This window comes from Panthera tigris, chromosome A2, assembly GCF_018350195.1.
Source record: "Panthera tigris isolate Pti1 chromosome A2, P.tigris_Pti1_mat1.1, whole genome shotgun sequence".
Classification (NCBI taxonomy): Eukaryota; Metazoa; Chordata; class Mammalia; order Carnivora; family Felidae; genus Panthera; species Panthera tigris.
The window spans coordinates 1490816-1506208 of record NC_056661.1 but is presented as its reverse complement, the minus strand read 5'-3'; the positions used below and the strand labels follow the sequence as shown (position 1 = coordinate 1506208).

The 15393-nt window shown below is 62.5% G+C and overlaps 2 protein-coding genes across 8 annotated transcripts; one reads left to right on the top strand and one right to left on the bottom strand.

Annotated features, from left to right (window-relative positions):
* The first annotated feature begins 822 nt into the window (after positions 1 to 822).
* Positions 823 to 6151, top strand: PEAK3 (PEAK family member 3). 7 transcript variants are annotated; one of them, XM_042977669.1, is made up of 4 exons: positions 823 to 995; positions 2030 to 2112; positions 2596 to 3137; positions 4420 to 6151. In XM_042977669.1, the coding sequence occupies exons 2-4, from the start codon at positions 2031 to 2033 to the stop codon at positions 5200 to 5202; spliced, it is 1407 nt and encodes a 468-aa protein (XP_042833603.1). In that variant the 5' UTR covers positions 823 to 995; position 2030; the 3' UTR covers positions 5203 to 6151. The 7 variants fall into 7 exon arrangements, with proteins under 7 accessions (XP_042833603.1, XP_042833602.1, XP_042833600.1 ...); XM_042977668.1 differs by having other exon boundaries at positions 1825 to 2112; XM_042977666.1 differs by having other exon boundaries at positions 1756 to 2112.
* Positions 6152 to 7594: 1443 nt separating this feature from the next.
* OAZ1 (ornithine decarboxylase antizyme 1) lies at positions 7595 to 10228 on the bottom strand. The gene is given in 6 exon segments (XM_042977663.1): positions 7595 to 8162; positions 8306 to 8391; positions 8532 to 8704; positions 8924 to 9010; positions 9012 to 9078; positions 9992 to 10228. Coding segments are annotated over 6 exon segments (693 nt in total). The 5' UTR covers positions 10138 to 10228; the 3' UTR covers positions 7595 to 8028.
* Between the last annotated feature and the right edge of the window lie 5165 nt (positions 10229 to 15393).

Below are 15393 nucleotides of genomic sequence, written 5' to 3'. Positions count from 1 at the left end.
CCAGGGCGGGGTGGGTGAACCGCTCACCTCGGGCACCGCATCTAAGGGGCGCCCAGAACAGTCATCAGGACCAACATTCCATAAACAAAATTAGTTCATGTCCCGTATGCACAGTGACCGAAACAGTCATCTTTTAGATAAAAACGGGATCTGCCCTGGCCTGACCCCGCCCGGCCCCGGTTCTTAATAAAACTTCATTCACGAAAACAGACCGCCAGCCCGTGGCCAGAGCCAACGAGGCTTCGTAAATACGACGGTAAAATGTTATTTCTCCGGATCGCTGCGCGGGGTTGTTTTGGCCTCGCCTTACATTCTGCGCCCGAGGGGAGAGTGTGGCACGGCCCCCCTCCCCCCTGTCGTCGTGGCTCAGAGCCGTGACCTGGCCGCTGGCCCCCAGGGTCTCGTGAAGGGAAGGACGAGAACCCGTGATCGGGGTTTGGGCAGTGAGGAGGCCGCCTGCTCAGCCCCGCTGGCCCCAGCTGGGACAGCCCAGCATTTGTGGGATCCGGCCCCGAGGTTCCTGGAGCCCGCACCCCGCCTCCCGCCACCGGTTCCGAAGCCCACCCAAATCGCTGCTGGGTGTGGCAGGGGACCCGCGAGGAAGGGGTTCACGGAGCGGCTTCATCTGCTTCCGGTGGGGAGTGAGATGATTCCGGTTTTCAAAAGTTTTTAAAAATATTTGCTTACATTTGAGGCAGAGAGAGACAGAGCACGAGTGGGGGAGGGGCAGAGAGAGGGGGAGACCCGGAATCGGAAGCAGGCGCCAGGCTCCGAGCGGTCCGCACAGAGCCCGACGCGGGGCTCGAACCCACGAACCGCGAGATCACGACCTGAGCCGAAGTCGGACGCTTCACCTCCTGGGCCACCCAGGCGCCCCTTCGTGTTTGAAAGAAGAGTCCAGCTGGTGTGACTGTCGTGAGGCAGCACGAGGGAACTGCTCTCCTTTATTCCCCGGAACAGAGAGGGGTGGCGATTTGCCCAACGTCACACAGCGGGTCAGAGCAGAGCCGGGTTCCGTGGAGCTGGGACGGGTGGGGGGCTGGTGCGCTGGGGGCTTCTCAGACGCCCTGCACGAGGGACGGTGAAAGCAGAGAGAGAGGACAGAGCCACCCCGGTGGCGGTGGTGTTTCCCGCTGCCCCAGCGCTGCCGGGGCTCTCTGCCCTCCCGAAGGCGGGGAGCCTAACTTGTCTGGCCGCCGGCCCCCTGGGGTGACCCCTTGGACCTTGCCCATGTCACCCCCCGCTGCTCGCAGCCCTGGGGCCCCCCTTCCTGGCCCAGGCGGCGCCCTCTGCCTGGAATGCCCTCCCCACCTTTGAGGGAGGTGTCCTGGGAGGGCGGGCGGGGAGCCAGGCTGGGGAAGTGGCACAGAGGCCCCCACACCGGCCTGCGGTCTGACAGTTGCACGGCACTTCCGGACCACAGCGGCCGCAGGCACACTGTCCTGGCAGGCCGGGGTGGCAGCTGCCCGGAGTCTGTCCCCAAGGCCCACCCCCTGCCCCTGGTCACTCCAGTTCTGCAGGTAGGGGCTCCTGGAGGGGTGCTCGGCAGGGAGGGGGCAGATGCTGTACCTTGCAGAGGTTGGGGTGACCAGGAATCTGGGGGGGGGGGGAGCCACTGCCCACTGCCTGGCTCGAGGGGGCTAGAGGAGCTGAGCTCTGGGACGGAAGCCCGAGCGGGTCCCTGGCTACTGTCCCACCCCCCCCCACCAATGGCCCGCATTCGAAGCTGGACATTCTATTCTGTCCATGTCACAGAGGCACAGGGTCCTTCCCCCTGCCCTGAAAAGTTGATGGGTGACATTCCTGCCTGCCCCATGAGGACAGGAGTCCAGAGAGGGCAACAAACCCTCCCAGAGAGAGCCACACAGCGGGTCAAGGCCAGGCAAGAAGACCAAGACCGCCCCTCTTGCCTGGGTCCCTGCACCCCCACCAACGCCATGGAGCCCTCCTGGCTCCCGCATGTGCCCGCCCGCGCACGCCCCCTGGAGTCCTCCTCCCGCCCACGCACGCCCCCAACTCTGACCTTCAGCATGAGCAGCCCCCCGACGCTCACAGAGACCCCCGCACCTGACGCCCCCACCTGGCCGACTCAGCCTACCTACGGCAACCTCGGTGAGCCACCCTGGGGCCCTGGCTGGGGGACACGGGCTGGCAGGGGCGGGTGGCTGAGCTGAAGGGCTGAGTCTCTCGTCACCCTCGAGGGAGCCCCCTGCCCGATGGCGGCTGAGCTCACTTAGAGTGGTTGTTTCCACATCTTTCATAAAACTTTGTTAAGAAAAGGCTGGGATCATCAGCTTGTAAAAATGAGGAAGCTGGAATTCACGGGGTGGGGGGGGACGGGGGGGTCATCTGGCCAGAGCCATGCAGCAAAGGGGACCACCTGCCGTGGGCTGGACACTTCTCGACCACTGGTCTGTCACTCCTCTGGGCCTCGGTTTCCTCCTTTGTAAATGGGGGGTGGTGTTCGTACCCCCACGGGGCACCGGGCAGCTGGATGTTGTTGAGGCAGTCGAGGCTGAGGGGTGGAGTCAGGTTCCCGAGGCCCCAGACTCTGCGAGGCCTCACCCCCTCCCTGCTCCCCCTCCCTCCCCCCAGGTGAGGTCCGCGCCCACCTGCTGCCCTCCAAGGCCTGCCGGCCCCCCCGGAAATCTGGGCCCCCCTCGGCTGACCCGCAGCCCCTGCCCCCACCCCTGCCCAAGAAGACCCTGTCCAGGACCCAGTCTCTGCCCAGCCACAGGGCCCCCAGCCGCAGCCCTGCTCCGGAAAGGCAGCCCCGGAGGCCCTTTCTGGGGTCCCACAGTGTGGACGAGCGCCAGGCGGATGACGGCCAAGCTCGGCCAGCCTGTCCCCTTGCAGAGCCGCCCTTCAGCTCCCTCGACACCTCACTGGGCCTCTCCTGGCACGACCTGAATTGCCTTGAGGACACGCGCGCCGTCCTGGAGGCCCGGCAGCTGGAGGGTCTCCGCACCGTGCACTCCCGGCTCGAGGCCCGGCTCCTGGGGGGCCACCCGGGCCCCTGCCACCCCGGCCACAGCTTCCGCCTCCTGGACAGCTCGCCCTACGTGGAGAGCGGGGACGCCCTCTACTACCGCATGGTGCGGGTGGGCGACGAGTCGTGGCACCTCCTGGCGGCCAAGGTGAGCCCTGCCCCCACCCCACCTCCTCCGAAGTTTCCAGTTTTCCATCTTAGGCACAACCCAGGACACGCACGGCGGGGGCTCAGCTGCCTAGTTTGCAGCGAGCATGACCTAACACAGCCCTCAGTGCCACGTTTCTCAAGCGTGGGGCCACTGACATGCAAATGGCTGGGGGTCTTGTCTGCCGCCCCCCCCCATGCCCCTCAGGAGCCTAGGAATCTGCATTGTAACCAGTCTCGGACGAACCCTGCCGCTAGAAAGCCGCTGCGTTCACCGCACTGAATAATCCTCGTCAGGAGCTGCCCAAACGTATGGAGCGTTTCCTTTGTGCCTTGAGCGTTTGCGGGGAGTCCCGGACTCCTGGGTGATGCGAGTATCACCGCATTTGTCCTAAGGGCTCTTCTGTCTTTTATGCACCACTCAGGAAAAAAAAAAAACCAACAAGATTCCTGTTAAACCACACCACCAGGGAACCTCACCCATTTGACAAAACGTGCTAGTGCAGGCCCGTAATTTTTACAGACTGGAGCGTCGTGGGGAGAAGGTTCTCGCTGGCTGTGTGTTCAGTTGACGGTTGGATCCTGGATCCACAAACAGACACAAAAACCCTCCCCTGGCGATTCGAATCTCATTCCCAGAGCTGACGCTCTCCTGACCTGCTAGAAAGAGCCGTGTGCTGGCCGGTCCTGCAGCCACCGGCCACGTAGGACTTATGAGCACTTGAAACGGGGCTGGTCCGGCCCGGGATGTGCTCTGAGGGCCAACCATACACCAGATCTCCAAGGCTTAGTATCTAAAAATTACTGTCATGTAAAACCCCTCGTTCATAGATTCGATGTTGATGACCGGCCCGTGGTAACATCTTGGATATATCCGGTCAAATAAAAACTACTGTGAACATTACGTTCACGTCTCTTATCGCTTTTTAAAAATGAGGCTTCTGGAAAGTTTTAATTATACCGTGGCCGCAGTTGCGTTTCTACTGCAGGCCCAGCCCTGGCGCCTTCGCCGCCCCTGCCCCTGCCCCTGCCCGGAGCGATAAGAACCCACGCCTTTGGCAGGCCGCACAGTCTGACCCCTAAACACCACCCTCCTTAGCGTAGCTCTCCCTAAAATCACGTGGGCCACGAACATCCCAATTCACATTGAACCTGCTTCCTCCGGAGGCGAGGCAACCCACCTCCGCCACCGGAAACCGCAGCGGGGGCGGGGCGGGCAGGTGGAGGCGCTCGTCCGGGGGTCTCGGCGGTCAGGCCCTGACGGCCCGCCTTTGCCCCCGCAGGTGTCCAAGTCGGGAGCGGAGGAGCCTCGCCCGTGGGGCCTGGAGCTGCAGGCCTCACTGCCCCCACACTTCAACCTCCAGGGGCTGTGCGGCCTGGTGCCCGAGGGCGCACTGCCCGGGGTGCCCTGGACGGGCCCCGTGGTGCTGGCGGCCGAGGTGCCGGAGCGCACGCTGACCCAGTGGCTGGCAGAGGTGGGCACGCGGCGGCGGCCGGCGGAGTTGGCCTGGGCGGCGGCCCTGCTCCTGCTGCAGCTGAGCGCGGCCCTGGAGCAGCTGGAGGCGCGCGGCGCGGCCCTGGCGGAGCTGCGGCCGGAGAACCTGCTGCTGGCGGCGCCCCGGGGCTGTGCGGCCGCCGGGCCCCCGCGCCTGCTGCTGGCCGACTTCGGCCGCGTCCACCCACAGCCGCCGGGAGCCCCGGGCGCCCACGCGCCGCAGCTGGGCCGCCTGCTCCGCACGCTCCTCGGCCTCGCCGCGCCCTCAGCCACGCCCTTGGCCGACGGCCTGGAGACTCTGGCGGCCCGGCTGGCCCGCTCCCGGCCCTCGGCGGCCCAGACGCGCGGCGCGCTGCGGGCGCTACTCTGGGGGCCCGGGCCCGAGCTGCACCGCCAGGGGGCGCTGCTGGGGCCCTGGCTGCAGGTGCGCCGCGCGCTGCTGGTCCTGCACCTGGCCGAGCGGGCCTCGGGTGGGGAACTGCCCGGCCTGGAGGACTGGCTGTGCTGTGAGTACCTGGCCGAGGCCACCGAGGCCTCGCTGAGCCACGCCCTGGCACTGCTGTGGGACTGACGCCTCCAAGGGCCGCGTGCCTGTCTGTTGGGGGGGGGGGGGGGTGGCAGGCACACAGGGGACCTGGGCCGGAAGGCCAGCCGACAGTGAGGGAATGTGGACGCCTCTTCTGGGGAGCCTGCCCCCTGCCGTGCTGGGGACTTAGGCCCAAGTCGTCCCCAGGAAGGCAGGGGGCTAATGGCCAGCGCCTCCCGAAGCTTCCTGATGCTGGACGGCCCAGCCCTCCCCCAGCTGTGCACACTCCCTATCAACCGTCTCCGTGAGAGGGTGGGACCCCTCCGCCCACCTCCCGGCAGAGGCGAGGAGGATGCCCTTCTAGTGCTGGAGTCTGATGGTCACTGTCTTCATGAGAAGGTGGCCACGGTCCCTCCGATGCCGGTAGCAGAGGCATCTCTGGCCCTGGAGCACCCCCTTGTGCTGAGGACCGCCAGGGATCCTGAGTGTGAACGTCCTTGTTAAGAATGGCTTAAAAAAAAAAAAAAGAATGGCTTGGGGTCTCCGGGGGGAGGGAAAGCTCCCCAGAACCTGAGACACCAGCCCACCCGGCAGAGCCCACCCCAGAGGAGTCTGAACTCACCTGCCCCAATGCCACCCCGCCACTCTCTGCACCCGCCGTGGCCCCCTCCCTGGTGCTCCGTGAAATTAAATTTTGTCCAGCCACCAAGCCTTTCCATGGGCTGTTCCCTCTGCCAGACCGTCCAAATCTCACCTGCTCCAAACAAAGTTGCCCCTCCTGGGCCCACCTTCGCCCCTCACTCTGCTCCCACCTCCTCCCAGAGCACCTGTCGCCACCGGGAAGTATTTATGTCCTTATCTGTCACCTAAGAACTTCACCCATCAGGCTGGGAGCGCCTTGAGGGCAGAAAGCCAGGCTTAACACACAGTAGGTGGGTTTTTTTTTAATTTTTTTTAACGTTTATTTATTTTTGAGACAGAGAGAGACAGAGCATGAACGGGGGAGGGTCAGAGAGAGAGGGAGACACAGAATCTGAAACAGGCTCCAGGCTCTGAGCAGTCAGCACAGAGTCCGACGCGGGGCTCGAACTCATGGACCGCGAGATCGTGACCTGAGCCAAAGTCGGACGCTTAACCGACTGAGCCCCCCAGGCGCCCCCACAGTAGGTGTTTAATTAATAGCATAGGATGATGCAATCACCTGGCAAGAAGACTCATCAGGGAACCTAAGGAAAAGAACAGAGTATCTCTGAAAAATGAACACAGAAGCCCCGAGGGGTGCCACTGCCCTTGCCTGGGGACTCCAGTCATGCCCCTCACTTCCCTTCCCCCATCACGGCTAATCCCCAGGTATGACCAGGGTCTTCTCCTGCTCAAACATCTCCCATGGCTCCCTAATACCCTCAGAACACAGTGGGGCTCCTTCCAACATTCCACAAGCTCTCTTTGGCCAACCCCTCCTGCCACATTGCCTATCCTCGGAGCTTTCTGGCCACCAGACCTTGCCCAAATTGTTTCCTCCCCTGGATCATTCTCCCCTCAAGGCCTGTGCTTGACTCCTACTCATCCTTCATTCAGCACCCCAGCTCGAGCCCCTTGTCCACACTCGCACTCCCCGCACTGGAGTGTTGTCCAGCTTTGTCCCTTCACGCCTCTGAAGACCGGCTGCACCCTCAGGTAGCTGAACATCCCTCTCCAGCCCCAGAGACACTCCAATCCCTCCGAGTACCTTTCCTGCTCCCCTTTTCCAGCCTGTCTCCCAGCCAAGGCCTGGATGTGAATCCCTGGGCCATGCTCCCAGACGCAGCCAGCAGGTGGCACTGCGGTCCCGCCGATCGAATGCCTCAGGGCCCCTCCCCCTAGCCCGCCTACTGCCGGCCCCTCCGGCTTCCCCACCTTTGCCCCCCACCCCCACCTGCCAGGACCCGGCAGGCCGCAGTCCCACCCCAGCACAGCACAGCACAGCACGCAGGGCCCTCTCCAAGGGGTGCAGGTGCACTCGGGGTCCGCACCGGTGCTAAGGTGGGGCCACGTCCCAGACACTCCCCAACACCTTAGCCTGGACAGTCCCCTGGGGGCGGACCTGGGAGCCCTGGCCACGCCCCAAGCCACCAGAATAAGCCCAGCCTCAGGCAGAGGGGAAACTTCAGGGCCAGGCAGCATCCCAGCAAAGGGCACTAGCTAAGGTTCAAGGGTGGGGCTGCTGGGAAGGACCGAGAAGGCGTGGGGTTCAGACATGGCCCAAGCAAGGCCTGGGAAGGGCCTCCCAGCCCACAGGAACCCGGCCACAGCCCGGAAGGCGAGGCCTCAGCCTTGGCTTCTCCCCCCCAACCCCCGGAACGAGGGTCACTCAGCTCAGGACGCACTACGCCCACCGCCTCAAGTCGCGGGCGGTGGGGACAGTGGCCGGCTGAACACCACTGAGCCAACACGGGTCTTGCAGGTGTCATCACTTTTATTCAGGTTTTTGAGCACTGAAGAGCAGTAACACCTAACTTCTCAAGATCAGAGACCGAGGATTTCCAAAAGCCTTCAAATAAACTCCTTCTCCAAGTACAGGGACAATTGGAATCATCTTAAACCAGCAATAAAAAAGTAAAATATAAACTTTTATTTAGAATTAAAGCAAATACTTCAGTATCACAAACACAATATTAAACTTCAGGAAATATACTGCTAATTTGGAGTGAGCATTTATTTGCACAATCACAACATGCGGACACACCCAGCAGAGGCGAGCACCCTGCCGCCTGCGCCCTCGGCGAAGCAGTCGGTCACGCCGGCCACGCAAAGCAAAACACGCAAAGGGACCGCAGCAGAGGCTCCGAGGGCTCCCGCCGCAGAGCGCCGGGGTGGCGGGCGGTGCTGCCACTACTCCTCCTCCCCCGAAGACTCCCTCTCAAACGTGTAGGCCATGAAGCAAGCGTCGGGTCTCTTGGGGACAAGGGGATGCCCCGGTCTCACAATCTCAAAGCCCAAAAAGCTGAAGGTCCGGAGCAAGGCAGCTGCAGGGGAGACACCGTCAGAGACACCGCCGCCCTGGGGCCGCGCGCCCATCACCGGAGGCCCGGAGGCTCCGGTGCCTGGGGGCGACGACACCCTCTCCCATCACCTCTGCAGACCCGGTCGCCCCCGGGACGGCCCCCACCTCTGTCATCGCGGTTCTTGTGGAAGCAAATGAAGACGTGGTCGGCGTGGAGCTGCTCCTCCGCGAACTCCAGAAGAACTGCGAAGCTGAAGGGCGGGTGTGAGCGCCTCCCCCCCCCCCCCCGGGGGCCCAGGCCCGCTGGCCACGCCCCCGCCCCTCCCCCCGACCCGCGGGGCGGGGGGGGGGGGGGGGGGGGGGACAGCCCCAGGCAGCCCGGGGCCCCTACCTGTCTTTGCTCCCCTCGGGCAGGGCCCCGCCTGGGATCTCGATGTACAGGCAGCCGCCACTCAGCACCGCTCTCCAGTCGACGTGCTTGGAGCCCGTGAGCCTGGTCTGGACGTTCAGGACCCTCGTCTTGTTGTTAGACGTTAGTTCCTCTGTTACATTCAGCCGATTATCCTGCCGGGGCGCCCCAAGTCCGCACCTTGTATCCGCGCAGCAGCCAACCCGGGGAAGGCCCCCCAGCGACCTGCCCCCCCCCCCCCACCCCCGGGGCGCGCGGACATCTGGACGCGGTTGGGGGAAGGGGGAAGTGGCTCGGGACCTTGGCTCCCAGGAGGCTCCGCGCGGGGAAGCAGGTGCGGCCCCCCCCCCCCCGGGCGGCGCGAGCATACTCACGGAGTAAAATAAATTAGCTGAAAGATTGTGATCCCTCTGACTATTCCCTCGCCCACCTGGGATCTTCAGGGGTGGGTGAGGGACATCAGGAGCACCACCGAGGCCCCGGACCCAGGTTACTACAGCAGTTAGGAGCGGTGACGGAGGCCCTGGAACTGCAGCCGACGGCGCCGGTGAGCCGGGCCGTGTTTACACCGGCGCCACTTCCGCTGTCAGGGCGGCGCCGGCACAGCGACCCCGCCGCCGCCGCCCGGCTCCCGTCCTCCACCCCCCCCCCCACCCCCCCAGGGCCTCAGACCCGGACTCGGCCTCCGCCGCCACTTCCCGTTTCTTCCCCAACCCGCTCCACTTCCCCTTCTCCCTTCGTCGTCGGCCGGCCCCGCCGGGCTCGTGGGGTCCGGGCGGCACCCCGGTCGGCCGGGCGCCCCCCCACACCCCCCCCCCCGCCGGCCCCGGGGTTGCGTCATCTCGCCGCCGCGGCCCTCGGCCCCGAGGGAGATTTTCACAATCGGCGCAGCCCGAGCGCCAGCAGCCATTTGCTGCGCGGCGTAAACAGGCTCCGTAGTCGCCTCCATCTTGCGCGGCTCCCATCCGGGGCCCCCCGAACCGCGGCCGTCTACGTGGCGGGGTCCCGGGGGTGGGGGTGTCTCGAGGGCAGCCGCGCGGCGGGGAATGGGGAGGGGGGGTCCCGCGGTCAACGACAGCCGGCCGCGCCCGCACAGCACGCACTCGCGCGGGCCTGACTCGGCCTCGGGCCAGCCCGCCCCGACCCGCCCCCCCCGACCCCTAACACCGCGCCCGCCCCCCAGATCAGCGCACAGCGCCCCACGTCCCAGGGACTCTCGCGCCCCCCAAATCCGATCGCCGCCGGGCCCCGGGGACCCCTAGGGGCCGCCGGGAGTAGGGTGGGGGGGGGGGGGGAGGACAGTGGGCACCCGCCCCGCCCCCGCCGCGATTATGGCCTCGACAAAGGGGCGGACCTCGGGCTCCCCGGACTTCCGCGGCCGGCGCCCCGCGGGCCTGCGCGGCCGCGCTTCTGGAAGCTTCGGGCGGGGGCGGGGCGCTCACCTCTCGCTGCTGCGGCCGCCGCGGCTGTGCAGGCTGAGGAGCGGCATGGTGCGGCTGGCGTGGACGGTGGCGCTGGGTTTATCCCCCTCCTTCTCTCTGGCGAAGCAGTGGCTGTTGAGGATCCGCTGCAGGGAGGATTTCACCATCCGGCCGCTGGGGTCCGAAACCAGAAAACCTCCGCTGCGCTTCTCCGCGCCGCCGCCGCTGCTCGCCGTTCGCAAAATGGCGCCGCCGCCGCCGCCCGCCTTTATAGGCGCTGTGTCCAGGCCACGCCCCCTCGCCGTCCGGAGCGCGGCCGCGCGAGGGGGCGGGGCCACGGGGGCCCCCGGAAACGCAGGCGTGCCCGCCCCTCTCGGCGTCTGATTGGCGGGAGGCCGGGGTTGGGGCGGGGCCGCCTTGGGCCCTGCCCCCGCTCCTGAGGACTCTCTGCGGGCTCTCGGGGGGCGGGGCGCCGTGGCCCCGAGAACGCATTGCGCGTCCCCCCCGCCCGCGTCAGCTGGGCCTGGGGGCGGGGCACCTCGCTCAGTGCGACTTCGGGAGGCGGGAGGCTGCGTCTCCGCCCCGGTTCCCCGTTCCTCGTCCCTTCCCTCAGCGGGGCCCCCTCCCCCGGCCGGCACGGGGCGACGACAGAGGCCCCAGGTATTTGCGGGAGGGGTCCCAGAGCCACCCCCCCCGGGCAGGATTACCTGCAGGAATCACCCCGAAAGGATCGGGCCTAACGAGGGTTATCTGCCTTCGTGTTTCACGTTTTAAGACGGCTGCAATTAGAAAGCGAAGCTTCAGGGTTAGAGACGCATTTGGCGGACTCCGAAGGAGCCTTACCCTCGGGAGCTCCGATGCGGGGCGTCCCCGCGGGGAAACTCATCGTTTGACGCGCGCACCAGACCCGCCGCGGGCAGAAGTGCCACTCCCCGCGCTTAAATGCAGGAGCGCACTCTCTGCGAGCTAACTCTGGGACTTATCAGGGAAAATGCTGATTTTTGCAGGTCCTGCTTTGTTTCATGGTTTTGGGTTTCCGGCACATTTACATAGAGGCTCCGAACGAAGCGTTACCTAGCATTGAAGCAGCTTCTGTTTGTTTTCTGTCTTCACAATTCCTGCCTCTCGTTTTAATTTCATTCTGCTATGTCCATTTGGGTTAGAGCCACAGACTTTTCCCCAAAGGGACCTTGAATGATTGCCAAACCAGCAGGAGCTCACTCTCCAGAGCACGTGCGCTGAACCCCTGTGTGTCTCCGAATTCCCTTCCATGCCCATCGCACTGTTTGTTATACAGTAACTCCCAAGGAAAACAACGTCCAATTTACAGCTTCCCTCCATGCATTATCAAGACTCCCTCTAAACTGTAAGAATTGCATGTAGGGGGCCAACCAAAGAATTTTCCTGGGAAAGAATATTTAATCCATGACTTCGTTTAGAGTTGCAGCTCCCAGGGAAAATTAAAAGCAGGTGGATTGCTGATAGTGAACTTTCTAATCGTTTTCCATTGTTATGCAGAGACGCATGCTTTGGTTGTGAGGGCTCCCTCCCACCCACCCTGGGGTGCTGCTTCAATATTCTCACTATTTGTAGGGTTAGTATCTTTGTTCTAACGAAGGTCCTGTTTTCTTGACGCCAGAAGAGCCCCTGAGCTTTGAAATCTTTTTTCTTCCTTTCCTTTTTTTTTTTTTTTTTTTTTGTCTCTCGATGGCTCTCCAGTGTTTTGCACTGACGAGTGATTCTGGGCCAAGAGTCCGGAATCCAGACCTGCCACTGGTCACTGGGTCACATGGTGTTTACTCCCCATGCCTGAGGCCAGAAAGTGACAGAGGTCACAGTTGAGCCTCAGCCCCACGGGTGACTGTCTTGTGCCGGGGCAGAGTCTGGGGAATAAGATTCATCCCTCGTCACCCCACAGGGAACCAGCAGGAGCCTCGAGAGGAGAGACCCAACACCCAGGTGGGGAGGCTCCCTTCTGCATCGACAGGTTTTGTGCCCTTGCTGGCCAAGGCACCCTTCTAATTCGGAATCGTTGTGGGTGGAAAGCTGGGGCGGGGGCTCTTAGAAAACAAGTTGCAGCACCTTGCAAAAGAGCAGAGCTTGGAGAGAAAAGGGGGTACGTGTGGGGTGGGGTAGGACAGGCCAGGGAGAGCCAGGGAGAGTAGCCGCAGGGGGCAGGGCATCCTAAGGCCTCCCAGCGCTGTGGCGGGGATATGGGAGCAGTGTCACTCACCCTCTCGGGTCTGGATCTGGGGGACAGCTCCCTCTGCACGCTGTCAGGGAGGCAGGGGCGCCTGGGATGAGGAACATGTTCCTCAGCCTCACTGACGGTGGTGGGGGAGGGGACCCAGGCCCCCCGCCTCCGCCAAGATTGCAAACGCTGAGGCCGGGTCAGAACATCCTCCCAGATCTCATGTGGCACCAAAAGGCTTGCTTGCTGTCAGATCTTGGTCACCGCCCGCGGTATTCAGGGGCTGAGGCAGAAATCGATTCCCACTATGCGCAGTAGGGCCGGTCACGCCTGGGGGTGTCCCAGGCACTGGGGGGGGGGGAGGGGGTTGAGCATACCCCTGGTCCCCACCACTCGATGCCGGGAACCCCTTCAGTTGTGACAGCCACAGATGTCCCGAGACACCGCCCCGTGTCTCGCAAATGTCACGTTTTCCTTTCTGTCTACTCTGGGCGCACCTGCAAATGTCGTCTGTGAGGGAGGAAACTCCTCTGTCGGAAGAGCACAGTGGAGGAGAGCTCAGGATCAGCACAGGTGCTCAAGGCAGCCCCCCACCCCGGGCTGGGCTTGCTGGGGACCAAGACGGAAATCAGACTGTGGGAGCCTGTGAGAGGCGAGGACCCCCAGACTGCAGGGTAGGGAAGAGGCATATCAGGGAGGGCCTCGTGGAGGTGGTGAGAGCTGAGCTGCTGGTAAGGACAGCAGAGGATGTGGTGCCCGATGGTGAGCCCAGGCTTCATGTCCTGGTGAGATCAGTGTGGCGAGGTCCGATATCTGGGGGCACCAGGGAATCTGAGGGTCTCACTCTGATTTTTAAAAAGGATGTGTAGAGTATAGTTGGCTGATTCACAACCTCCCCCTCAACATCCGCGTCCTAGTTCTGGAATGTGTGAATGTGTCACCTCACCTGGTAAAAGGGGAACAAGTCAAGGCCCCCGAGGCGGGGGTGGCCCTGGGGCCCCGGGGGGGGGGGGGGACCAGCCCTGCCCAGGCCTGGGCGTTAGGACTTCTGACCCCAGAGCTGTCAGAGAATCGATGTGTGTGGTTTTAAGCCCTCAGTTGGTGGTGATTTGTCACATTGGCCCCGAGGGACTCCCACTTAGAATGATGTCAAGGTTCAGTACGTGGGTCAGTGACGTGGGGCGTGTGGCCATGTAAATTCCGTCCAAACGCACGGATCTCCGGCTCATGCTGCAGCATTTCAATATCCACAACCGACTTTGCAGTAAAAATTCAGGGGGGCGCCTGGGTGGCTCCACTCGGTCGAGTGTCTGACTCTTGATTTCAGCTCAGGTCATGATCTCACGGTTCAAGGGTTCCAGCCCCACGGCTGCACTGACAGTGCAGAGCCTCCTTGGGATTCTCTCTCTCCCTCTCTCTCTGCCCCTGCCCCACTCATTCTCTCTCTCCCTGTCTCTCTGTCTCCCTCTGCCTCCCTCAAAATAAAGAAACCTTATAAATAAAATAAAAAGTAAACATAGAAAAAGCTTGGGTCTCCCTTCATCAGGTCCACCTGGCCCTTTCTCCCATCCTCACTCCCAGGAACGAGACAGCAGAAGGGTCTTGGCCCCTTGAGCAGGGAAACGGGAGCTAAGCAGTCACCAGCCATTCTGAACACGTGTCACACAGCCCGGCTGTGCGTCAGGCCCAAGGAAGGCTTCAGACGGCTGCAACCTGGCCACGAATCCACACAGGCGTCTGCGGCCGTGCGATAAAGCACAGGACACCAAACCGTGCTGGTGACATGGTGACAGGCCGGTAAACACGCGGGTTCAAAGAACCAGAGGGGGCGTCGACCAAGAAACGGGTGCGGAGTATCTCACACGGGCCAACTATTTCTTTGTCTCGTTGATATTTTCCGATGCTCTCTTCCTTATTTTACTCTGCGGTGCCCAAGTGTTTTTACAAAGGTTTCATTTTAGAAAGAAAATGATCCACAGGCTGCCACCCGAACGTAACGGTGGCACCGCTCTTTGTCCCGCCCCGTGTGGCCCGCACCTCTGTTTTGACCACGCTTTATCTTCGTTTCTGTAGAATTTCTGTTGCTAAATACAAGAGCAGCGGGTGGGCGTGACTCTTGATCTCGGGGTGTTGAGTTCGAGCCCCACGTTGTAAATGCAGGAGCAGAGGATGTTTACCGAGGAAACGAAATACACACAGGCATGTTTCTTACAGACATTTCTTTATATATATATATATATATTTTTTTTTAATTTTTTTAATGTGTATTTATTTTTGAGAGAGAGAGAGAGCGCGTGAGCTAGGGGAGGGGCAGAGCGAGGGAGACACAGAATCCGAAACAGGCCCCAGGCTCCCAGCTGTCAGCACAGAGCCCGACGCGGGGCTCGAACCCGCGAACCGTGAGATCGTGACCTGAGCCGAAGTCGGACGCTCAACCGACTGAGCCCCCCAGGCGCCCCAAACCATAACATGCTCTTGAGAGAAAAGAAAGCGTAGTTTATTAAACAAGATGTTCAGATCCTCACGGATGATGCTGGTTTTTGAAAAGTGAACACGTACGTGATGTCACCACGGAGGGTCACGGAAACAGCGAGGAAAGAATCCTCAGATGTTGACATCGTCTGCGTTGGGACGGGAGTACGCTGGGCTTGCTAAACACTGTCCTCGCCGAGCTCGTCTACGTTTTCTAAATGTTCGGGCTTTGTCGTGTAATAGGAAGAATGCGCTCTGTTTTGGGGGTGCGGGGGGCCGCTGGCCTCAGCTATGCGGGTGGGCACGTTTGTCAGCTTTCACGGTGGCTCCTGGGGGGAACTTACTCGCTCAGGGTTTATGCTGCTGGTGACCCACTGCTCCAATCCACCTCCCCTTAGGGTCCCGAAGGGGCTCTCGCTTTCCAGCTGCAAACCCCTGGGTCCGGGTCTCAGGATGAGCCTTCGAATATGGAGAAGAGAGCCCAGAGCCCCCCAGAGCAGGGGACCCCTGCTTCTCTGCACGGTCACGTGGGGAGAAGGAAGTTTGGGGATGTATGTGTTTCTTGCAGCTGCCGTAACTAATAACCGCAAAATGAGGGACTAAAAACAACTTCTGGGGGCAGAGTCTGGAACCCAGGCATCCGCAGGGCGCCCTCCCCCTCTCTGCCCTAGAGGTGGGGAGGGAAGGGGGAGGGCCCTTCCTGCAGCTCCTGGTGGCTCGGACATTCCACCGGTGGCCGCGTCCCTCCGTGTCTGCCCCC